This window comes from Schistocerca cancellata, chromosome 3, assembly GCF_023864275.1.
Source record: "Schistocerca cancellata isolate TAMUIC-IGC-003103 chromosome 3, iqSchCanc2.1, whole genome shotgun sequence".
In the NCBI taxonomy this organism is placed as follows: domain Eukaryota; kingdom Metazoa; phylum Arthropoda; class Insecta; order Orthoptera; family Acrididae; genus Schistocerca; species Schistocerca cancellata.
Genome location: NC_064628.1, coordinates 559,070,160 through 559,096,391, shown reverse-complemented (window position 1 = coordinate 559,096,391; position 26,232 = coordinate 559,070,160). Strand labels below are relative to the sequence as shown.

At 39.7% G+C, this 26,232-nt stretch overlaps 1 protein-coding gene across 2 annotated transcripts in view; it reads left to right on the top strand.

The window, feature by feature from the left end:
* LOC126175406 (lateral signaling target protein 2) overlaps positions 1 to 26,232 on the top strand; it is a 335,369-nt gene that overhangs the window by 286,141 nt on the left and 22,996 nt on the right. The window contains exons 8-11 of one of the 2 annotated variants that reach the window (XM_049922200.1): positions 913 to 1,032; positions 1,684 to 1,880; positions 12,513 to 12,658; positions 18,328 to 18,423. In XM_049922200.1, the coding sequence (XP_049778157.1) occupies positions 913 to 1,032; positions 1,684 to 1,880; positions 12,513 to 12,658; positions 18,328 to 18,423 (559 nt within the window). Of the gene's footprint in view, positions 1 to 912; positions 1,033 to 1,683; positions 1,881 to 12,512; positions 12,659 to 18,327; positions 18,471 to 26,232 lie in introns of both variants that reach the window. The other variant, XM_049922199.1, reaches the window with a different exon arrangement.

The window sequence follows — 26,232 nt, the reverse complement described above, 5'->3', positions numbered from 1 at the left end:
AAAGGACAGGTATACACTCGCACACACACACATATCCATCCTCATATACACAGACACAAGCAGACATTTGTAAAGGCCTTTACAAATGTCTGCTTGTGTCTGTGTATATGAGGATGGATATGTGTGTGTGTGCGAGTGTATACCTGTCCTTTTTTCCCTCCTTTTTTCCCCCTAAGGTAAGTCTTTCCGCTCCCGGGATTGGAATGACTCCTTACCCTCTCCCTTAAAACCCAAATCCTTTTGTCTTTCCCTCTCCTTCCCTCTTTCCTGACGAGGCAACCATTGGTTGCGAAAGCTAGATTTTGTGTGTATGTTTGTGTTTGTCTGTGTGTCTATCGACCTGCCAGCGCTTTTGTTTGGTAAGTCTCATCATCTTTCTTTTTAAATATATTTTTCCCACGTGGAACGTTTCCCTCTATTATATATATATATATATATATATATATATATAGTGATGGGTGACAGAGAAATAAAAAGGTTTAAAAAGTGGGGAAATATTGAATTTATGTGGTTACTTAGACCCATAGCTTTTGGGAAATATCAATCCACACTAGTAAAAAAAAAAAATTGAATATTTGATTCCACTTTGAAGTCCTGCTTTGATTACAGCTGTAATGTCACATACGGCAACAGTAAACCCACATAGTCATCCTAATATTATATTTATTGGCTGTTGTCAACAAATTGAGACTCACCAATGCACTCCCAATTTATCTTCACTTCATGTCGTCCTCTTCTTTCACAGCTCCAAGCAAAGAATATTGCCTTTCCCACACATAAAATTCTAAACCTTGACAGGTTCCTTTTAGTGAAAGTCATATCATAGCTGTGTCCTTTACCATTTTTACATATTATAGAAGTGAAATAATTATTCTATATTCATCACTATAAGCTGCTTACTTTTTTCCTCAGCTGTAGTATGAGCAGTGATACATCATCGTTCAACTCAGAGTGCCAAGATGATGAAGAAATTGCTTTAGCTATGCAGGCTGCGGAAATTGCAAATCGTAATGAAGCAAGGGCAAAATTTAGGTATGTAACATTATTACATGTTGATTATAACATAACAATTGTTACTACATTTTTATACCCCTGGAGACTGTTCTAATAAATGTTAGTGTCTTTGTTCATTCGTATCACGGTTATGAATAGAACATAACACTTTCTATAAACCTGTGGCAGTATAATGCTGTCATGCAGAAAGCCTTTGTGAGCTTCATATAGTGTTAGTGTAATTACATTTCCAAAAATAAAGAATGTAGTTGATGTATAGTTTTGCGCTTGTTATATTTCAACCAGAGTTCTGATTACAGGACCTTGATTCCAGTGACTTTTGGTTGGTTATGTTTATTTGGAAGGTGTAAAAATTAAATTTTGAAGTTTTCTCCTTTGGACTCTTTTTATTTTCATCTAATATAAGGTTGCACTCCAGATCAGCTGCCAGCTGTGGTGGCCGTGCGGTTCTAGGCGCTCCAGTCCGAAGCCGCGCTGCTGCTACAGTCGCAGGTTCGAATCCTGCCTCGGGCATGGGTGTGTGTGATGTCCTTAGGTTAGTTAGGTTTAAGTAGTTCTACGTTCTAGGGGACTAATTACCACAGCAGTTGCGTCCCATAGTGCTCAGAGCCATTTGAACCAACCAGATCAGCTAGTAAGTAAAGAAACAATTTCTATTAATGTTTATAGGTCAAGTGAAGATTTGGTACATCGCCTCTTCGTTTGCATTGCTGGTGTAGCAGATCAGCTGCAGACGAACTTTGCTGGAGACTTGAGGAACATTCTTAAGTGTGTCTTCCTAATGAGTGCCTCTCAGACTACTGATAGCAGCGAAAGCTCAGACCAAGATTTACAGGAACAAGAATGCCCTTCTCCAGATGAAAACGGTGAGCATCATCTGTTGAAAAGAATACCTGTTGTGTGATGTTTTAGCTGGTAAAGTTTTCCTTGGAGAATTGATTTACATTTGTTAAGTTGTAAAGCATCTGTTCAGCCATAATCGTTGCTGGTAGTCTTATGAATATAAACATAGACAGGCCTGTAGGTAGTGGGGAGCAGGCATGGTAATTACAACGATAAATAATCGCTCCCTCCCTCCCTTTTTCTCCTCCCTCTCAGGTCCAGTACTACTTCCCTAAACATCCACCTGACACCAACCCAATTACCTGTGTCATTATCAGTTTGACTGACTGACAGTTATGTTTTTTTGAAGGCCAGTAGGTGGATTCTGTGTGAAACTTTTTAGGGCCACCTAGGAGACTAGCCTCTCTCCAGCCAAACTCGTGAATGACTTGTTCAGTTCAGATGTTTTGTTGAACCCTTTGTATCCTTCAGAACTTTTAACACATTCTCCCAAATTAATTTTACTTCATGTTCCTCTTTCCAATAAGCTACTTGACCTTTACCTTTCTTATTGTGCAATAAGTTCTGCCTTCATTAAACCTGTGAACAGTACTCAACACCAGCACTTTAACGTGTGCTACCATTGAAAAACCAAGAAGTTATCAGTGGGAAGCAGTCACTATTCAGATGTGTAGGCTTCTGTAAGTTTTGCAACCCATTCTGTTGAAGGAAATGTAACTGTTGAAATAAATTTTGTTAATTCCTAATGAAGTTTTTTTTCTCTCTTCTCCCTGTCTTGTAACGATAAATTTATTGTAAAATAAGGCCATTTCCAGAAAATGATTAACTTTAAAATAAACAATGTGTTGACTCACCGAGTTCTGGCTTTATTTGTTTTAATTGTTGCAGCATTTTTGCTGTTTCAGTGACTTACAATTTACTTCAATCGCACACAGAATATATCAGCAGCTTAGTGAAGGCCCTTTCTTGTTTCTAGCTATCACAGCCTTAGAGTAATATGGCCAGGTGCTAGCTTTTATGAAGAACATAGTATTATTTTACCCAATTGTTCTTTTTGAGCCATTAATTTTACATTCTCACCAACTCATACAGTGTTTAATAAAGACATATCATGTCCTATTCAATTGGCCTATGTGTAATACTAGTGTGCTTTGCATAAATAGCAGTTTGCTGAAAGCTTCATGAATCAAACCTCCACACCTAATCACAAAAGACACATGTTCCTGTGATGCTTTCTAAACTTTTTCAATCAGCCACAAAATACCACTCATCTCATCAGACAATATCACCAAGCACATAAACAGCTTTGTTGGTTTCTCTTGGCGAGAGTCTTCATTTCCATTTTTGCATTGATTTATGTTTATCATTTTTATTTAATCAATGAGGATATTGCAAAATGATAGTATAATCAAAGAAAGATAAATACCTGTATAACTGCCTGATTCTAACAGAAAATGACTATTACATGTTAAAGTAACTAGATTGGTAATGAATTTGTCCTGTAATATAATGCTTTTAATGTTGTGACATTCTTAGTTTTAAGATTTTTTTCAACACATCACAATATTATGAAAGACATTTCATCATGGCCATTGTCATTTGAACAAAATAATTTTGAATACTAGGCTGTATCATTGTAAAACACTAAAGCGACTAAATTACCTATGTTTCTGACTTGTCACGGTCCTCTTCAGAACGGTTAACTGCTGGGTACTGGTGAATGGCTTCCACTAGATACTATCTGTTTGTTTATCAGTCCTAGCAATCACCAATGAGAGTTGCCTACCAATCACTTACTAGAGTGGCACAGGCAATAGCCTGCTGTATGCTATTTCACACTAGTTACCTACTGGAGTTTTATTTCAGTTGGCCACCTGAGTAGCACAGTCCTCCACCTCCATAGCAACAGCTGTGCAAATTGTCTAATGACATACTAGATACATGATGTTGGTAGCTACCAGATAACCGAAATAGACATTATGTAGGGAAAGACATTCACCAGTATGCAGCAGTTAACCAATCTGAAGAAGACCACAGCAAGTTGGTCAGAAAGTCAGTAATTTAATTGCTTTAGTGTTTTACAATGGTGCAGCCTAAATTATTTTATTCAAAATTTCATCATCTTTTCTGTAGCTAAGTATTAAAATGCTAATTTGTCCAGAACAGGCTGGATTTGCAAGTTCAGGAATATCCCAAACATTCTCATGTATGGTGAAAATTCATATACTGGTTCACTTTGATCACTGTCTTGATAGCAGTAATGTTAGCATGAATTTTCTGCAGTGGAATGGAATAGATGTTCAGATGGATATCTCTGGGATGTGAAAAAATATGTTTTTTTACCTAGAGTCTAACCCAAGCACTTGTTGTAAGTGGCCAGTGTAGCTGCTCATAAATCTCTGTGTAAGCATAAATTTTTCTAATTTTACCGTTGTTGTCTTTGTGAGATGGATGTTTGGCAGGAGGTAACATATTGGGGTGACTTTTCCTGGAATGTTTGTTTTCGGTATGTTGCCTGTAAATGTCCATAATCCAAAATACCTCCTTCCAGCATCTGCCACTAATACTGGATAAGTTTCTCCTTCACTCCTCCTTTTGTCCTCTTGGGAAAGGGCTTCAGACTAACAAAAAATACTAAGGATTTGGTAAGCTGCTGTTATCATTGAATAACATCTCAATAGGTTCATTCCACTGAATGTAGTTTTGTCATCTGCCTTTGCCACAAGTAGTTCTATATGGTCTCTCCATCGCAAATTGTCAGAATGCTCAATCCTTTTTATTTTAGAGTTGTGACTGCTTTCACCTGTTGACCAATGATGACGTAATCAAATGCTGATGTACTGTTTCAACTGTCTGCACACACTATACTATTTTTATTTTTGTGGTTCAACAGTCTGTCTTTGCACCAAATGTTGACCCTCAGCAGGTCTACCTGCAACTGGCTAGAATCATCTGTATATTACCTTGTGTAACTCTTAGTGTTTTCCACCTGCTCATTTATTATATGTCATAAACTGTAATAGGTACATAAAACTCTGTTGGAGTACACCCAAATTTACTTAAAAGATCTGGTGAATTCTTCCAGATTATTGATCTGTCGTGTTCAAATTCTTGTCCTTTAAAACTAAATATTATGTCGTTATTGTAACATGATGATAATTCATGAGTGATTCCCTAAAAATATTGAGAAACAGACAGTTGGCAAAATTATGACACATTATTTCTTATATTCACAGGTTGCATTTTGGACAATAAATGTCCAATAATTCTGGTATAAGTTACTGCCCATGTTAAATTATTTTCAAACATATTCCTCTTCTCATCAGTGGAGTGCTGTGTAGGAGTCCTTTCGGGTCCAATGTCAGGCATGTCCAACACATTTCCATATTGTGCTATAAAGAACAGTTGGGGAGAATGCAGTGAGGGGAAAAATTGGATTGGAAAGGGCTGTTGCTGCTGCTGCTGCTGTTGTTGTTGTTGTTGTTGTTGTTGTCTTCAGTCATGAGACTGGTTTGATGCAGCTCTCCATGCTAATCTATCCTGTGCAAGCTCCTTCATTCCCAGTACCTACTGCAACCTACATCCTTCTGAATCTGCTTAGTGTATTCATCTCTTGGTCTCCCTCTACGATTTTTACCCTCCACGCTGCCCTCCAATGCTAAATTTGTGATCCCTTGATGCCTCAGGACATGTCCTACCAACCGATCCCTTCTTCTAGTCAAGTTGTGCCACAAACTTCTCTTCTCCCCAACCCTATTCAATACCTCCTCATTAATTACGTGATCTACCCACCTAATCTTCAACATTCTTCTGTAGCACCACATTTCGAAAGCTTCTGTTCTCTTCTTGTCCAAACTATTTATCGTCCATGTTTCACTTCCGTACATGGCTACACTCCATACAAATACTTTCAGTAACGACTTCCTGACACTTAAATCTATACTCGATGTTAACAAATTTCTCTTCTTCAGAAACACTTTTCTTGCCATTGCCAGTCTACATTTTATATCCTCTCTACTTTGACCATCATCAGTTATTTTGCTCCCCAAATAGCAAAACTCCTTTACTACTTCAAGTGTCACATTTCCTAACCTAATTCCCTCAGCATCACCCGATTTAATTCGACTACATTCCATTATCCTCGTTTTACTTTTGTTGATGTTCATCTTACATCCTCCTTTCAAGACACTGTCCATTCCTTTCAACTGCTCTTCCAAGTCCTTTGCTGTCTCTGACAGAATTATTATGTCATCGGCGAACCTCAAAGTTTTTATTTCTTCTCCCTGGATTTTAATACCTACTCCAAATTTTTCTTTTGTTTCCTTTACTGCTTGCTCAATATACAGATTGAATAACATCGGGGAGAGGCTACAACCTTGTCTTACTCCCTTCCCAACCACTGCTTCCCTTTCATGTCTCTCGACTCTTATAACTGCCATCTGGTTTCTGTACAAATTGTAAATAGCCTTTCGCTCCCTGTATTTTACCCCTGCCAGCTTTAGAATTTGAAAGAGAGTATTCCAGTCAACATTGTCAAAAGCTTTCTCTAAGTCTACAAATGCTAGAAACGTAGGTTTGCCTTTCCTTAATCTTTCTTCTAAGATAAGTCGTAAGGTCAGTATTGCCTCACGTGTTCCAACATTTCTACGGAATCCAAACTGATCTTCCCCGAGGTCGGCTTCTACCAACAAAAACTCTGTTCACATTGAAAAACTAATAAAAATTTTCTGGTAGATTCAGACACAGAACTGGGCTGTCAGACATGTTTGGATAATGTAGGTGATATGTGTAATATGTGTCAGGATTCTATTGCTTGGTTGCTAAATGTTTTCTTTAATGTAGCTGAGCAAAAACTTGTTCTACTTTCATCTGTTTGAGCTACAGAAGACCCCAGAATTTTCTAAATGAACTGATTATAGTTAAAAGTCTGTGCAGATAAGAACAACAATACATGGATCTGGAAGACCCTTATTTGCATCCAAAAGTTCCTTATCCGTACCTGCAGATATTAGAAGCTTTGTAAAGTAATTCAAACTGCTACTGATTCAACAAAAGGCTTGTCCTAGGCCTGAATTTTTGTCTGCTTGAAGTCCACATTTGGCTTTGATGTGAATTAAGGATGGACATTTTATGTGTAAGTGGTGAAGAAAGCTGTTAAATATGTATATAAAAGGTGCATAGCTATTGTCAGAAGCAGAGAAATTATTTTCATATAGCCATATTTCATGCATTTCTAACTAAAGTCACAGACATAAGTAAGGAAATACGAAACACACACTCTCTCTCTCTCTCTCTCTCTCTCTCTCTCTCTCTCTCCCTCTCTCTCTTCTGTGTAGTGAGTAATAATCTATCCATTTATTAAACAATGGAAGTGCTGGCAATTATAAAAGTATAATATGATGTGTAAACATGTATCATATAATGGCTTTTAGTAGGATCTAATTGAAATTTTTGAGAAAGCATCTGGTTCAGGTGATTAAGTGAATAGTTAATTACATGTTTTCTTTTATAGTTAGTTCCTCTTTGTAATTAATATTCAAAATGCATAAAAGCTAATGTCCCTTTGGTGTAGGGAAGTCGTTCAGTAAATAATGGTATGCAGGACATAAAAACCCGTCTAAGTCCTGCGATCATTTTTATGTTAATAATTGGCTATCACTGCTGTAAAATCACAATAAAGTCATGAGATGTTCAGTTGACTTTTTATTAGAACATGTTACGCAATTGGGAATACACCCATCTTCAGACATCTGTGGTTAATATCCTTAAACATTTGTGTGCAGTGTTGTGTCATAATGACGGGTAATGATGCAGCTGATATGAGCACTGTTGGATGATGGGTAAAGAGAGTTAAAATGTCAGGAACTGCAGAAACTTCAGCTCCAGTAGTGTCTGCATTTGCATTGTTTTGTCACATCCCCTACACCCGACATGGTGAATCACAGAGGTACCATTATTTGTGCAGACTGGTGCATCACAACTTGACAATGAGCTCTACAGCTATTGGTAAGCATTGGCAGTGTGTGTGCAGTGACTGAGCATATTGGATATTCGAAGCATCGTTTTTTCTCCGACACCTTATAGCAGTTGTTGGTGATGTTGATGATGGCGTGAACACTAAGAAGGTTAATTTGAAGAGAAGTAGCAAAATAATAATTTGTGCAGGTGTTACCTCTGATTTCCTGCAAGCGATGAGGTTTGTCATTCATCTATCAATTGGCTGCTATCAAGATCATGGCTGGCAGTGTGCAAATCCTCTTCTAACAGTGGTTGAGTTGATGTTTAATTAACATAATAAACAACAGAGGGAAGCTACAGACAAGGGAAAATATGTCTGATCTGGTAAAATCTACTGCATTGTTCCTCCATTGACACACAATGCATTGACAAGGTAGCCTGATACACAAGCCATGTCCTATGCCTGCTTGCTGCAAGACAAGAATGTAAATTATAACCATTCAATTACACTGAAGAGCCAAAGAAACTGGTACACCTGCCTTATATTGTGTAGGGCCACCGTGAACATGCATAAGTGCTGTAACTCGACGTGGCCTGGACTTGTCTAATGTCTGAAGTAGTGCTGGATCCTGCAGGGCTGTCCATAAATCCATAAGAGTACGAGGGGGTGAAGATCTCTTCTGAATAGCACGTTGCAAGGCATCACAGATACACTCACTAATGATCATGTCTGGGGAGTTTGGTGGCCAGCAGAAGTGTTTAAACTCAGAAGCATGCTCCTGGAACCACTCTGTAGCAATTCTGGACATGGGGGGTGTCGCATTGCACTGCTGGCATTGTGCAAGTCTGTCGGAATACACAACGGACATGAGTGGATGCAGGTGATCAAACAGGATGCTTATGTACATGTCACCTGTCAGTTTTATCTAGACGTACCAGGGGTCCAATATCACTTCAACTGCACACATCCCACTCCATTGCAGGACCTCCACCAGCTTGAACAGTCCCCTGCTGATATGCATGGTCCATGGATTCATGAGGTTGTATCCATACTCATACACATCCATCCACTCAATACAATTTGTAACAAGACTTATCCAACCAGGCAACATTCTTTCAGTCATCGGTGTTTATTGACCCAGCCGAGGTGTAAAGCTGTGTGTCGAGCAGCCATCGAAGGTATATGAGTGGGCCTTTGGCTCCAGAAGCCCATATCAATGATGTACCATTCAATGGCTCACACACTGACACTTTTTGATGGCCCAGCATTGAAATCTTAAACAATTTGTGGAAAGATTGCACTTCTGTCACATTGTTCTGTTGTCACTGGTCCCCTGTTCTCGCAGGATCTTTTTCCAGCCACAGTGATGTCTGAGATTTGATGTTTTACTGGATTCCTGATATTCATGATATGTTCGTGAAATGGTCATACAGGAAAATCCTCACTTATTGCTACCTCGGAGATGCTGTGTCCCATCCCTCGTTCACCAGCTATAACACCATGTTCAGACTCACTTAAATGTTGAAAACCTGCCATTGTAGCAGCAGTAACCAATATAACAGCTACACCAGACATTTGTTGTCTTATACAGGTGTTGCCGACTGCCGCACCTTATTCTGCCTGTTTACATATCTCTGCATTTAAATACACATGTCTACACCAGTTTCTTTGGTGCTTCAGTTTATATGATAGGCACTGAATTGAAACGGTCCAACCCTTGAATGATAGAATGTGAGTGGTGAAAACATGGAGAATTTTTTTCACTAGCATGAAAGGTAACAGAAAACAGAAGCCCAGGCAGGGCACTTCTATTCCAGTATCATATGAAATAGTGCACGGTTTACTGTGTACTGGATGATCAGCAGCATAACTATGAACACTACTGAATGTGAACTTAGAGATGACTTTAGTTACCTGCAACCTCACAAATGGAGCCATGTATGGTGACAAACGGTGCCCAAGGCACGCTCTGCGATGCTAAGATGGCAACTGGCCTGAACTCGTGACTGTCATGACTACTCACTTCCATTCAGTGCGACTGACTAGTCACAACTGGGTGATCATGGCACCTCTTATCACTTTTGTGGCTGGGTGGTTCTGAACACAGTAAGCTTCTGCTGACAAGAAGAGGCCTGTATAGCCAACCTAACTAGCACTGCAATTACTGTTAGCTCCCTGGTGCAACAGTCAGCAGCAACAGTCCAGGGGCTGGGATTGCTAAAGAGGCAGCAACTTCTGCAAAAACGCCGGACACTCTCTTGTCTGTACGTGGCAAGTAGCCATGGCCTAAATTGGAAACTAACAACTAGCTAGTCCTCTGGCAGTATTCACCATGCTGCAATATTGTAGAATTAATCAACTTAGGACCCAAAAAATTCATCTTCCCCCATGAGCCCATATTCCACTGTATAGGCAAGCCAATGGTGATCTCAAATTATCAAGGAAAAATAGTCTGATAATGAATAATTAAAGATTAATTATCATGACTTTTGAAATAACAGTTTAATAATTCGAAATGCGTATGAAACTAAAGGTAATTTTCTGAATAACCTGAATCTGCTGTTAGAAGCATTGATTTAATTTACTTGGTGCCCTCTTCCTTTGTCACTGAGCTGAACTGTGCTGCAGTGGAGCTGGTGGCAGGCATTGTAGACAGTCCATGGAAAGTCTGCAGTCTACAAGCTCATCCCGCACCGCACATATGACCCTAGTTTTTGTGCTTTAAAACAAAATGGACAGACATCCTGTGCTGTTGGTTCTATGCCATAACAGAACTTTAATGGGCACTGGCAGCCTTTTGGTTTCTTCTCCAAGAAGATTACAGACAAGCATTGCTGTCGGCCACCATTTTACATGTAACTCTTAGCAGCCTATGAAGCAGTTAGATTCTTCAGTTTTGTGGTGGAAGGCAATGTCTTCGCTATATACGTAGGCCATCGGCCACTGTCTGTGAAAATATAACAAACATGAAATAATTATCACCAGTGCAAGTCATGTACCTAAATTTTATTTCACAATAACAAACTGACATTTGACATATAAGTGGTTCAAAAAGTCTTCACCTCTGAATCTCACTGAGTAGTTGAAGGACCTGTGATAGGCACTTGCTTCACATGCCACTGCCAGGTGCTGAGGAGCTGATAAACTGAAATGATTCAGCAGCTCAACAGCGGCCACATATACATGCTCTTCTATGACAGGTTTTTTATTCTCTACATGGATTCAGCCAACTGGACATTCACACTATGAGGGTGGTAGTAATGCAGTGTTACGTGTGACCCAATGTACAAGACTGCCGTACATGGACTCGAACCAGCATTCTCTACCAAAAGTGCAAAGTAATAACTGCATGTCCGAGGTCCACTCATAAGTTCTGACAACGTGGAGGCATGCTTCTTGTGCCTTGACTTGATAGGATCTGTCCAAGTTGAACATAACTACTGGTATTTTGTCAAAATGATTGACAGTACATCAGTTAGCTGGAGTTATTGCCACGGGAAACACAAACTGCCGAGAACATGGTGTGCACCTTCACCAGTGGTTGGATTTCACTTTTGGCTGTCCCCAACAAGTGACATCTGACCGGGATAGGCAGTGCATGAAGATATCTTTCGTGCAATGACCCATTTGTAAGAGGTACATCTGATAAGTATATCACCATAACGTGCACCTACAAACAGCATTGTTCAGCACCTACACCACTACTCGAACGCGGGTGTAATGTGCCACACAAAGGATTTGTGGATTGCTATCTGTTGGCAATGTTGTGAATAACCAACACTGGGAAGACGGCATTCCTCACCAGTCAGTATGCCACTGTGTGTCACGTCATGAATATTGACATGTGAGCAGTTACCGGACATGCGTTACATAGCAATAACAAGTAAGACTGGAATAGTATATATGATGTCAGTTTTGTGTTATATTGTTGCGTTGACAAATAAAACAACGTTTTCTTAAAGTGAAGTGTACTATTTATTAAATACCTACTCACTTCATATTGGTGTGTAGACTATCAATGCAGATACAATGAAGTAATTTTTCCTTGGATTGCTTCTGTTATCTTGTATGAGATTAGGGTGATTGGGATCCATGGGTAAACCATGTAAAACGTGTGCTTTGAGTTTTAGACACATTTGGGCAGCCCATGCATTAGGATACACAGAAATACATCCACAATAGAGGAACACTTCATTGCAGTAAATAAAATGTATAATTTTTTTCAAAAAGTTAGTGTTCTTAAATTCATTATTGTCTTCTCGTAACTTTAAAATTTTATGTTTTATCCAGCTTTGCTGAAGTGAATATCTGTCATCACAAGACCGATTGTTGAATCTCTTCAGACAAGTTCTCTGCAGACTGTCTTTTAATGTCTTTTCTCAGTATGTCTTTCTTCCAGTGATGAAACTGTGTGCAAGTTACCAATACTGCAGAATTCTGAATGTCCAATATGACACAGTTTAAACAATTTTTTCACTTTAACTGTTCCAGCATGAATTTATTGTGGCCTGTATCTCTTGTTAGAGATGTTAGGGTTTAGTCTCTCAATCACTTCTAACTCCACTTCTTTTGAGTAACATTAAGTGTGTTGTGTACCTGTTGCCCACACGCAGTCTCTGATGGCTGTCAGTGTGAGGAAGTGTATGAGGACACACACTGTGTTTTGAGACAGAACAACCAACGCTCACGCCAACAGGTGTGGAGCACGCTGAAGAAGCGTGGGAGTCAGCAGTGGAAGCGCCGCCGCCGTGGGTTCCTGACATCATGGCTCCCCGTTGTATGGCGTGTGCTGCCGCGTTCACTGTCGTCCGGCGCCGTCACCACTGTCGCAACTGTGGAAAGGTTTGTGAGACTACTTTTTAGGGCCATTAGTATATCTGTCCTCCCATATTGTGCTTGTAATTTTTTGCAGAAATAAATTAGAGAGACCTTAAGAAGAATCAATCTGTAGAAAAAGAAACCAACTTCACAATGAATGCAGCGTTTTGAACACTTAAATATATATTTGTAAAAACAAAGATGATGTAACTTACCAAACGAAAGTGCTGGCATCTTGATAGACATACAAACACACACACAAAATTCAAGCTTTCGCAACCAACGGTTGCTTCATCAGGAAAGAGGGAAGGAGAGGGAAAGACAAAAGGATGTGGGTTTTAAGGGAGAGGATAAGGAGTCATTCCAATCCCGGGAGCGGAAAGACTTACCTTAGGGGGGAAAAAGGACAGGTAGACACACACACACACACACACACACACACACACACACATACATCCATCCGCACGTACAGACACAAGCAGACATTTCTTCTGAGTTTAATACACTGCAGATCTCCCTCATTCTGGCATAATATCACAAATATACAATACGATTTGATTGTTGCACTCCTTTCATAGGAGGGTTTTTAAATATTGCGTCAAATCAGTCACAAATGGATTGAAGACGTAACAAATTCATGCTAGTGGCACAATGGGAAGCTGTTTCCACATGTCCTCTGCTCCATATTAAAATCAATTCAAATATATATTTGTCTTCTTGTGTCTGTGTACGTGCAGATGGATATGTGTGTGTGTGTGTGTGTGTGTGTGTGTGTGTGTGTGTGTGTGTGTGTACCTGTCCTTCCCCCCCCCTCCTAAGCCGGCCGCGGTGGTCTCGCGGTTAAGGCGCTCAGTCCGGAACCGCGCGACTGCTACGGTCGCAGGTTCAAATCCTGCCTCGGGCATGGCATGGATGTGTGTGATGTCCTTAGGTTAGTTAGGTTTAAGTAGTTCTAAGTTCTAGGGGACTGATGACCACAGCAGTTAAGTCCCATAGTGCTCAGAGCCATTTGAACCATTTGAACCCCCCCCCCCCCCCCTAAGGTAAGTCTTTCCGCTCCCAGGATTGGAATGACTCCTTACCCTCTCCATTAAAACCCACATCCTTTTGTCTTTACCTCTCCTTCCCTCTTTCCTGATGAAGCAACCGTTGGTTGTGAAAGCTTGAATTTTGTGTGTATGTTTGTGTTTGTTTGTGTGTCTATCAACATGCCAGCGCTTTCGTTTGGTAAGTTACATCATCTTTGTTTTTAGATATATTTTTCCCACGTGGAATGTTTCCCTCTATTATATAAATATATATTTGAATTGATTTTAATATGGAGCAGAGGACATGTGGAAACAACTTCCCATTGTGCCACTAGCATGAATTTGTTACGTCTTTAATCCATTTGTGACTGATTTGACACAATATTTGAAAACCCTCCTATGAAAGGAGTGCAACAATCAAATCGTATTGTATATTTGTGACATTATGCCAGAATGAGGGAGATCTGCAGTGTATTAAACTCAGAAGAAATGCTTCAAAAAGCCAAGATTGTTGGTAAAGCATTTATTTTGATAACCAGTTTCGGTAGGACTACGTTACCATGTCTGGATCTGCAATGAACAAAACGTAGTCAAGAGGATAATAGGTTTACAAGCCATGTAATAAAAATGTACAGAATGAATTGTCCTCACATTTGGAAAATTGATGTACCTTATGCTATAAAAATTAACATAATCTGCTGATTTATGCTATGTTTTGTGTCACATCACAAATACGCATGTGAAGATCATTAAATCACTGGATATCGGCATGTCAGATATAAAATAAACAGTGTTTACCAACAGTAGCTGAGTACAGACTGAGGTGCAGAAAAAACACAGCTCCATAAGCCTGCCAGGTGGCACTGCGTTCATAGAATTTAGAATGGTTTTGTGTAAAACAAAGGCATGAATATACAATACCGGGTAATTGTTAATATGCTAATTGAAAAAGAGCTTTCAAAAAACCATTATCATATCTATACAGAAAGCATAATTGAAATCAAAAACCATCGTGATATTAAAACAACAAATATTTATAAAAAGTTGTAGGGGAGTCTTAAGACTTGGTTTATATAATCAATTTATGACATAATCCAGTAAGTAATCAGGCCAAACATTCTTCATACTTTATAACGTGCATCAATAAAATAGGCTCCAGATTGGCATATTTGTATTTGGAACAACAAACTTGGTCATTTATTCATGAAGTATTCAGATTTGAAGTATTCAGATTCTATACCTAGAAATTGAAATATAAATCTGTGGTGGCAAAAGCCAAGGAAAAACTCCTAATATCATGGCAGCCCTCCTTATGCCCAGTGCAGTGCAACAGTTCGACATGGCATGGACTCAACACGTCATTGGAAGTACCCTGCAGAATTACTGAGCCGTCCTGCTTCAATATGTGTCCATAATTGCAAAAGTGTTGCCAGTGCGGGATTTTGTGCACAAACTGACCACTTTCAGTATTCCCATAAATGTTCGAAGGGATTCACGTCAGGCAATTTGCATAGCCCAATCATTGACTGGAACTGTCCAGAATGTTCTTCAAATCAATCATGGTGAGAAGTAATGCCCAAAATACAGTATTCTCTGCACACTTTCGAAATGTTGAATTCCCTTATGATTTCTGAAATGAAATGTCCCATGTGTCTAGCTCCAACTAACATTCTGCATTCGAAGTCTGTTAATTCCTGTTGTGCAGCCAGAATCACATTGGAACTTTTCACAAAATCACCTGAATGCAAATGTCAGCTCCACCAATGCACTGCCCTTTTATACCTCATGTACGCGATACTGCCGCCATCCGTGTATGTGCATTTCACTGTCTTATGACTTTTGTTATCTCATTGTATACAATTATTATACAGTGGAAAATCCAGGATGGAATGAAACAATATCATAAAAGGAAAGTTGCTACTCACCATATAGCGGAGATGCTGAGTCACAGATCGGCCCAACAAAAAGACTATCTCTCACACACACACACACACACACACACACACACACACACACACACACACACGAGTTTTGGGCAACGTGAGTGGCAACTTTCCCTTTGATAATATTGTTAAATAATTAATCATCATCAGTTTTCTGCTATATTAGCAGGTCCTTTGCCTCTCCATTTTCTGCGATCCATTGCTTCCTTCTTAAGGCTGCTGTATGTTGTACCGTCCATCATGTCATCCAGTATCTGAAATCTCTTCCTTCCCCGCTTCCTTTTCCCTTCTACATAACCTTCTAAAACTATTTTTATCAGTCCATCATTCTTTCTTAATATATGCCCAATCCAATTTCTTTTTCTTCTTTTTATTACATCTAGTAACTGTCTTTTCTCTCCCACTCTTCTCAGTACCGCTTCATTTTTTACACTGTCCATCCAACTTATTCTTCCCATCCTCCGCCATGTCCTCATCTCAGAAGCCTCCAGCCTTTTTCTGTCTTTCTTCCTCAAAGTCCATGTTTCAGCGCCATACAGAACAACATTCCATACAAGACATTTTTTGAGTCTTTTCCTGAGTTCTCTGTCCAGACTGCTGCAGAAAATTCTCCTTTTCTTATAAAATGCCTCTTTTTGCCATTGCTATCCTTGTTTTAATTTCTGTGGTCCGCTTCCAGTCAGTGTTTATCCTGCTTCCAAGATACTTAAAATTTTGCACCTGTTCTAATATTTCTCCATTCAGCTTAATTTTTATTTCTTTATTTCTTCCTAGTGCCAATACTTTTGTTGTGTTTGTATTAATTTTTATTCCATAATTTTTTTTTCTATTAGCTTCAATGGTGTCCACCAAATCCTGTAATTCTTTTCCCCCTGTGGCTAGAAGGACCATGTCATCAGCAAACCTCAAACACTGTATTCTTCTTCCTCCAGTTTCTACTCCTTTGTCATCTAATGAGCATTGGTCAGTCATATTTTCCAAGTAGAGGTTGAAAAGGGTAGGTGATAGACAGCATACTTATCTTACTGCTTTTCCTAGTCTGATCCAGTTTGTACTTTCTCCTCTCACTTTAACTGAGGCTTTTTGATTAAGATATGAGTTTACAGGTCTTCTGGTTTTCCAGTCCATTCTCTTTTCCCCATTATAGTCACCAGCTTGTCCCAAACCACATAATTATTATGGTATCTTACATGTTACATGACTATCAATAGAGTATGATGTCTAGATACATCATAATGTTCGCTTGATGTGTAGGTTAATTTATGTTGTGGCTAGACATGGGGCATTAAATAATATAATTTACATCATAGATACAGTATAAGTTTACAGTTCATTATCTTTACATGCATATTCTATGATGTAACATGATGCATAGCACATATGGAGGAGGTTATGTGAATTTGTAGAGCATAAGAAGTGTATGGACAATTAATTTTGTACTTAATTATACTTCCCTGTAATGCTATTACCCTGTCAACTTGGTTCTACCCACTGCAGGTCTGTGGATGGTAATGTAGACTTAACTGAAACCTGTTATCGAAATATACACTTTACTGATGATCTTGGCCTTTTGAAGCTTTTCTTCTGAGTATATTAACTCAAATCATAATGGCTGGTTGAGTGCATTATTTCTCCTGTCCTTCCCTTAGCCTTTCTGTAGTGATGGTGATGCCCCATTTTCCAGTCTCTGTAGCTGCTGACAAGGCACAGTATTCTGTGCATGATTTGCATCCATCAACTGTTCCAGGTGTCTAAGTACTATATAATAGTTGTGTTTCCCCCAGCCATGGGCTGCTCCAGCGCAATTGACAGTCTTCCCTAGCTTCCCATATACCACTTACCTTTTATAATAGCTAGGACCACCCTCTAACTTTCATGAAAGATATGATAAAAATGCCCTGGTATATTATTCAGGCTTTTATAAAAATTCTTTTATGAAACAAGTTTGACATAGTTCTTCGTAGAATAATATGGGGTTTGGGAGAATTGGCTACATATTGTGCACTATCTGCAACATGAAGATCAGCTGAAAAAGTGCATACTTGGTTCCCATTCTGGCAGCCTTATAAGTTGTGTTTGTGTGTGAATGTTGGTACTCATTCATTAAATTCCAGGTGGATTTCCAATCCTCATTTTACTTGTAGTCTGTGTATCTGTTGATCTGGTTTTCATCAGCTTATTCAGAACTGCATTTTTATGACACCATCCTAAAGCCTGATAATATGAGCCATAATTGATGAAGTGGGAGTGGCATTAGAGACCATGCATTGAGCTTTCATTTGATTAATTGTTCAGCCACTGCATGACATAGCATGTTGACATGGAATGCAGTAATTCCTTGGCTTCTGTAAGTCTAAGTTGTCTTTAACATTGTAGAATAAGATGCTTGTTGTGGCTAGTGGGCTTGCTGCACATTTAGTGCTATACTTCTACACAATTTTCTAAGTTTTCATGGTATACTACTATAAAACAGTGCTATTTGTAGTTGTATGAGAAAATAAACTGGAATATGTTATATGTTTTGTAATGTGTCTGTAGCAGTGCAAATGTTGAGACAGAGTTGAAAAAGCAGTTCAGACATTTATTCTTATTTTTTTGTTAATGCATTAGAATTTGTTTTGCTTCATCCAAAATAATACAGTGTTTCATATTGTTTACAGAAATTTATCTTTGACATAATAATACTTGAAACATCATGAAATTTTATTCTGAATGTCCATAGGTATTCTGTGCCCGATGCAGCTCCAATTCAGTCCCACTGCCAAGGTATGGGCACGTCAAGCCTGTCAGAGTCTGCAACCGCTGCTTCGTGTATCAGGTGACGCCATTCACATTGGAGGAGTCAACTCCTACACGATCCTAGGAGTAAGTGCTTGTAACAGCCAGTGTGCTGTTCATAATAACCACTGCGAAAATGAACTTAAAGATGTCTTTGTTTTGTGATACTGAAAATTTAAGGAAATAAGGGTATAAACTTAAATCTAGAAGACTAGACACATTATGATGTGATGTAAACTTGGAAAACAAATACTAACATTTGAATTGTTCCATTCACATGTTGGGGAGATTTCCATTCTTACAGATTTGTTTTTATATTCTAGTGGGTTATGCAAAAATATGCACGCCTGCCTTAGTACAGAATGATCAGTAGAGGTTGAAAATACCACTTCAGTTGTAAGGTTATTTTTATTTTACAATGCTTAAACCACAACTGTTTTCAGCCTCTATGCCCATCATCAGATGTGATAGTGAAAAGAAACATGGGACTGAAGCTAATAATAATTTTTACATGTCTTAGTACGTATGAGAAAACAAGAAAGAAGTACCATGTAACATATTGGAAAACAGCAGCCGCACTAGGTGTGGTAAAACCTAAGTCAATGCCGTAGTGACACCAGACAATACTGTGGACGAGTGCCTGGATAAAGAAATAAGCAATGAACATCAGGATATGTACTTTGTGCTATGACCCCGAGTGCCATGAAAAGACACAGTGTACCACCAGCAAGTGCAGAGCATGGAGAAGTGTACACGAAGGAGGAAGCAAACTGGTAAACCAGATTGGCACAAGTACTGCCATCTGTTGATGGGAAGAACAACACGAGACCAACTAGCTCAACTGTTAACAATTGGAGTTAGTGATTTACATGCGAAATGGGAAAAATTTACAGGAAAGTTGCATGAAAAGCATTAAGAGTGGTAAATAAACTTATTGAACGCAGGCAGTACAGAACTGTAGTAAAACTCCTGACTGCAAGCTGCTGAATTAAAGCTTATGTATAAACCTTAATTTTTTTTTCCTTTCCATGAGTGGAATACAAATTTTTGATTTATATGGGACACACAGATGATGTGGAATACCGTATTTGCTCGAATCTAAGCTGCACTCGAATCTAAGCCGCACCTGAAAAATGACTCTCGAAATAAAGGGGGGGGGGGAGGGGGGGGGGGGGATCCCGAATCCAAGCCGCACCTGAAATTTGAGACTCTAAATTCAAGGGGAGAGAAAAGTTTTAGGCCTCACCTCCAAATCAAAACAGAGTTGGTCCATTGTAATATGAGACACAATTTAGGTAGAATGAAAGACGATACAGCTACAGTAGTTTGGTTCGAGTCGTAAGCTTATCAGTTAAGCTTTACCAGGTAGCCATTGCTATGCGTCAGGTGCTCCGTCCGTATTTATACGGGTACCTTTCCTTTTTCACGTGCTTCGTCTGGTTTGAATCGATTGCTTATTTTGCTTTAATCTGATAAGTGCCATTTTCTTTGTTACACGTGTTTGTCACTCTATGCTGAAATGCATTACTGTACTGTAGCATGCATTGTTTGTCGCATTCTGATAGTGCGTGTTTACGGCCTGTCGCCGCTCGCAGCATGGCTTGCTTTTGTGCGCTTTATCGCTACTTACAATTTAAAAAAAAAAAAGAGAGGAATCGTCTCATTAGCGAAACAATGGCAGGAGACTGCTATTTGTTGTTACTTACACTGCTGCTTTCTTTGATAATGATCAACAAGAACCAAATAATAGACTGCGTATGATAGAACGTGTTCTGAACGAGAGTTAGGCAAATATTTTTCTCCGTTCGAAAATCTTTGCGGCCACTTCTTTAGTACATCAAATTCTGCACAGAAATTAGTCATCTTAGATTTAAAAATCTAGTCAGCTGCCGTGCTTCATTTCTGACTGAATCACTATTAGGCGTAAGAATAATACGAATATAAACATGACACGATACGTATATTCTTCCGCGTTTGCTGTTGTCTCACTCTAGTTTCGTAGTGTATTAGGCAGACAGGATTTAAATGATATAGCAGCAAACACGAAAGAATACATCGCAAAATGTTTATATTCATATTATTCTTATGGTGAAGAGAATACTGCATGTGATTCACATTTCATCAGGTTCCTGTTAGCCACCATCTCTTCTCACAGGTAGGAAAAAATTCAGAACGTAGAGTTGGCCATATTGACAAACATCCCTAACAGTCTTGCCAGTCGGATTTTCATAGTACATTGAAATTCTACATTTGAAGATGAACAATACGGAATTTGTATTTACTTCGTTGGATATGAAAATGCAGTGGTCGAAACTCGGGGCGGAGATGAAAAAGCTCGTCTTGCACTTTTTTAAAAATTTATTTACTGACGCAGAGGTTTTGGCGCCAGTATTTATCTTTGTGCCTACAAAGTATGCAGGTTTTGGCGCCAGTATTTATCTTTGTGCCTACAAAGTATGCCTGTGTAGCGCTAAATATATTCAACGGCAGAAGTTAGTTGTGGCGGCACCTACCAACATTTTTCTGAATTTCCGCTTGCTTTGCACTTGATTCTAAGCCACAGGTGGTTTTTTGGATTACAAAAACCGGAAAAAAAGTGCGGCTTAGATTCGAGTAAATACGGTAATGTGCCACAGTCATGAGGTAAAAGTACATACACATGTGTCACTGCTATTGAAAAACATCTCACTACTAAATAAAATGAATGGTAGCTAAACCTTAAAATCCTTACTGCCAAAACCTTCCTTACCAATTAATAGTTAGCAGCAACAACACCAAAGGAACATGTTAAAAGTAAGACCAATTCAGAAACTGCTAACAAAAAGCTGGCAACTCAAAAAGGCTTATATGAGGTAAGATGCGAGAAAAATTTTACGTCTTGAATGACAGGCAAATTTTAATTTATTGAGTACAAAGATAATAATGCACGATAACATGCCATAGTCATAGGATAAAAAATTAAAAACATGCAAACTTTTATTAAAAGAGGGCATTTTTCATCTATGTAAAATACAAACTGGTCCTTGAAGTCCACACAGTAAGAAATAGGCATATGCCAAATAGTAGCTAAGCCTAATTAAGGGCCATGAAAAATTGTGAAAACACTGTCCCAGTGAAGAAGTATATATGTGTCATGAACAATAATCAGAAGTCAGATGATGTGCCGCATAGAGAAGCATTGTCACTGAGAATACTGTTGTGTTTCCAAATGGGAAGTACTGTGTTAGTTGGTGACTGTGATTAAGTGATAGACTACAAATCCCTTGGTATGGACATCAGTCCATAGCTGACCCTAATTCTTTTTGTTATTTATTACTACTTTAACCTATGGCATTTCTTTTGGGGTGAAGAAAACTTCAACTTTTGTATAAAAATCAAGGGCAGGTATGTAGCAGTTGTTCTAAAGAAACACACACACACACACACACTTCGGAAGCTTTATATATATATATATATATATATATATTTAAAAACAAAGATGATGTGACTTACCAAATGAAAGTGCTGGCAGGTCGACAGACACACAAACAAACACAAACATACACACAAAATTCAAGCTTTCGCAACCAACGGTTGCCTCGTCAGGAAAGAGGGAAGGAGAAGGAAAGACAAAAGGATATGGGTTTTAAGGGAGAGGGTAAGGAGTCATTCCAATCCCGGGAGCGGAAAGACTTACCTTAGGGGGAAAAAAGGACAGGTATACACTCGCACACACACACATATCCATCCACACATACACAGAAAATGTCTGCTTGTGTCTGTGTATGTGTGGATGGATATGTGTGTGTGTGCGAGTGTATACCTGTCCTTTTTTCCCCCTAAGGTAAGTCTTTCCGCTCCCGGGATTGGAATGACTCCTTACCCTCTCCCTTAAAACCCATATCCTTTTGTCTTTCCTTCTCCTTCCCTCTTTCCTGACGAGGCAACCGTTGGTTGCGAAAGCTTGAATTTTGTGTGTATGTTTGTGTTTGTTTGTGTGTCTGTCGACCTGCCAGCACTTTCATTTGGTAAGTCACATCATCTTTGTTTTTAAATATATTTTTCCTTCGTGGAATGTTTCCTTCTATTATAACCATATATATATATATATATATATATATATATATATATATACCTAAAAACAAAGATGATGTGACTTACCAAATGAAAGTGCTGGCAGGTCGACAGACACACAAACGAACACAAACATACACACAAAATTCAAGCTTTCGCAACAAACTGTTGCCTCATCAGGAAAGAGGGAAGGAGAGGGAAAGACGAAAGGATGTGGGTTTTAAGGGAGAGGGTAAGGAGTCATTCCAGTCCCGGGAGTGGAAAGACTTACCTTAGGGGGAAAAAAGGACGGGTATGCACTCGCACACACACACACACATATCCATCCACACATATACAGACACAAGCAGACATATTTAAAGACAAAGAGTTTGGGCAGAGATGTCCTGAAGTGCAGAGGCAAAGATGTTGATGAATGACAGGTGAGATATGAGTGGCGGAAATTTGAAATTAGCGGAGATTGAGGCCTGGTGGATAACGGGAAGAGAGGATATATTGAAGAGCAAGTTCCCATCTCCGGAGTTCGGATAGGTTGGTGTTAGTAGGAAGTATCCAGATAACCCGGACGGTGTAACACTGCGCCAAGTTGTGCTAGTCGTGCACCAAGGCATGTTTAGCCACAGGGTGATCCTCATTACCAACAAACACTGTCTGCCTGTGTCCATTCATGCGAATGGACAGTTTGTTGCTGGTCGTTCCCACATAGAATGCATCACAGTGTAGGCAGGTCAGTTGGTAGATCACGTGGGTGCTTTCACACATGGCTCTGCCTTTGATTGTGTACACCTTCCGGGTTACAGGACTGGAGTAGGTGGTGGTGGGAGGGTGCATGGGACAGGTTTTACACCGGGGGCGGTTACAAGGGTAGGAGCCAGAGGGTAGGGAAGGTGGTTTGGGGATTTCATAGGGATGAACTAAGAGGTTACGAAGGTTAGGTGGACGGCGGAAAGACACTCTTGGTGGAGTGGGGAGGATTTCATGAAGGATGGATCTCATTTCAGGGCAGGATTTGAGGAAGTCGTATCCCTGCTGGAGAGCCACATTCAGAATCTGATCCAGTCCCGGAAAGTATCCTGTCACAAGTGGGGCACTTTTGTGGTTCTTCTGTGAGAGGTTCTGGGTTTGAGAGGATGAGGAAGTGGCTCTGGTTATTTGCTTCTGTACCAGGTCGGGAGGGTAGTTGCGGGATGCGAAAGCTGTTGTCAGGTTGTTGGTGTAATGCTTCAGGGATTCCGGACTGGAGCAGATTCGTTTGCCACGAAGACCTAGGCTGTAGGGAAGGGACCGTTTGATGTGGAATGGGTGGCAGCTGTCGTAATGGAGGTACTGTTGCTTGTTGGTGGGTTTGATGTGGACGGACGTGTGAAGCTGGCCATTGGACAGGTGAAGGTCCACATCAAGGAAAGTGGCATGGGATTTGGAGTAGGACCAGGTGAATCTGATGGAACCAAAGGAGTTGAGGTTGGAGAGGAAATTCTGGAGTTCTTCTTCACTGTGAATCCAGATCATGAAGATGTCATCAATAAATCTGTACCAAACTTTGGGTTGGCAGGCCTGGGTAACCAAGAAGGCTTCCTCTAAGCGACCCATGAATAGGTTGGCGTACGAGGGGGCCATCCTGGTACCCATGGCTGTTCCCTTTAATTGTTGGTATGTCTGGTTTTCAAAAGTGAAGAAGATATATATATATATATATATATATATATATATATATATATATATATATATATATATATATATGGTTATAATAGAAGGAAACATTCCACGAAGGAAAAATATACTTAAAACAAAGATGATGTGACTTACCAAATGAAAGTGCTGGCAGGTCGACAGACACACAAACGAACACAAACATACACACTAAATTCAAGCTTTCGCAACAAACTGTTGCCTCATCAGGAAAGAGGGAAGGAGAGGGAAAGACGAAAGGATGTGGGTTTTAAGGGAGAGGGTAAGGAGTCATTCCAGTCCCGGGAGCGGAAAGACTTACCTTAGGGGGAAAAAAGGACGGGTATACACTCGCGCACACACACACATATCCATCCACACATATACAGACACAAGCAGACATATTTAAAGACAAAGAGTTTGAAACTCTTTGTCTTTAAATATGTCTGCTTGTGTCTGTATATGTGTGGATGGATATGTGTGTGTGTGCGCGAGTGTATACCCGTCCTTTTTTCCCCCTAAGGTAAGTCTTTCCGCTCCCGGGACTGGAATGACTCCTTACCCTCTCCCTTAAAACCCACATCCTTTCGTCTTTCCCTCTCCTTCCCTCTTTCCTGATGAGGCAACAGTTTGTTGCGAAAGCTTGAATTTAGTGTGTATGTTTGTGTTCGTTTGTGTGTCTGTCGACCTGCCAGCACTTTCATTTGGTAAGTCACATCGTTTTTAAGTATATATATATATATATATATATATGAGACTTACCGAACAAAAGCGCTGGCAGGTCGATAGACACACAAACATACACACAAAATTCTAGCTTTCGCAACCAACGGCTGCCTCGTCAGGAAAGAGGGAAAGACAAAAGGATATGGGTTTTAAGGGAGAGGGTAAGGAGTCATTCCAATCCCGGGAGCGGAAAGACTTACCTTAGGGGGGAAAAAAGGACAGGTATACACTCGCACACACACACATATCCAACCACATATACACAGACACAAGCAGACATTTGTAAAGGCAAACAGTTTGGGCAGAGATTTTCCCCACGTGAAATGTTTCCCTATATATATATATGGTTATAATAGAAGGAAACATTCCACGTAGACCTAACCTAACCTAACCGGATGGAAACAGAAGCAGACAGCGGAAACAGAAGCAGACAGCTGAACCTACCTACTTGACTGACTTCCCTGTGCATGCTGTGAAACTGGAGCAAGTTGGAGATTCTAACTGAAATAGTGTTGAACGTCTGCCTCTGGAAAATCTGCTATATGATTAGCATCAAAATGAATTTTGGACTGTGTCGAAACCATAAAAGAAGAGAAATGAAGCAGTTAATATGTGGTGTTACAGAAGCATGTTAAAAATTAAATGGACTTAAAAAGATACAAAACAAGGATATTCTTGACAGAGTTCTTGAGAAACTGAATGATAAGACATGTATTAATAAGATATCAGTGAAAAACTTCCAAAGAGGACAGACACTGTAAGGGCAGAGAGAGACATTGAAATATATACAACTAATCATTGAAAACGTGTGGCGCAGGTGTTGCTGTTAGATGGTGAGATTGGCACAGGAGATGAAGCTGTGTGTCTGCACCAAACCAGTCTGATGATTGATGACCCAAAAGGAAAAGGGGATGTGGGAAACATGAATAAGGTGTAAGACTACACACTCAGAGTGAAATTCAGCATGTGACAACTGTCTCATTTCCTTTCAGCAGTTCTCATCATTGTCAGTTGTAGGTTATGCTTGTGTGTAGGTATCGCCCACAGTTACCGTATTTACTCGAATCTAAGCCGCACTTTTTTTCCGGTTTTTGTAATCCAAAAAACCGCCTGCGGCTTAGAATCGAGTGCAAAGTAAGCAGAAGTTCTGAAAAATGTTGGTAGGTGGTGCCACAACTAACTTCTGCCGTCGAATATATGTAGCGCTGCACAGGCATGCTTTGCAGGCACAAAGATAAATACTGGCACCAAAACCTCCGCGTCAGTAAATAAATTTAAAAAAAAGGGTGGAAGACGAGCATTCTTCTCCGCCCCGAGTTTCAACCACTGCATTTTATACCTTATACAACGAAGTAAATAGAAATTCCGTATTGTTCATTTTCGAATGTAGCAGCATTTCAAT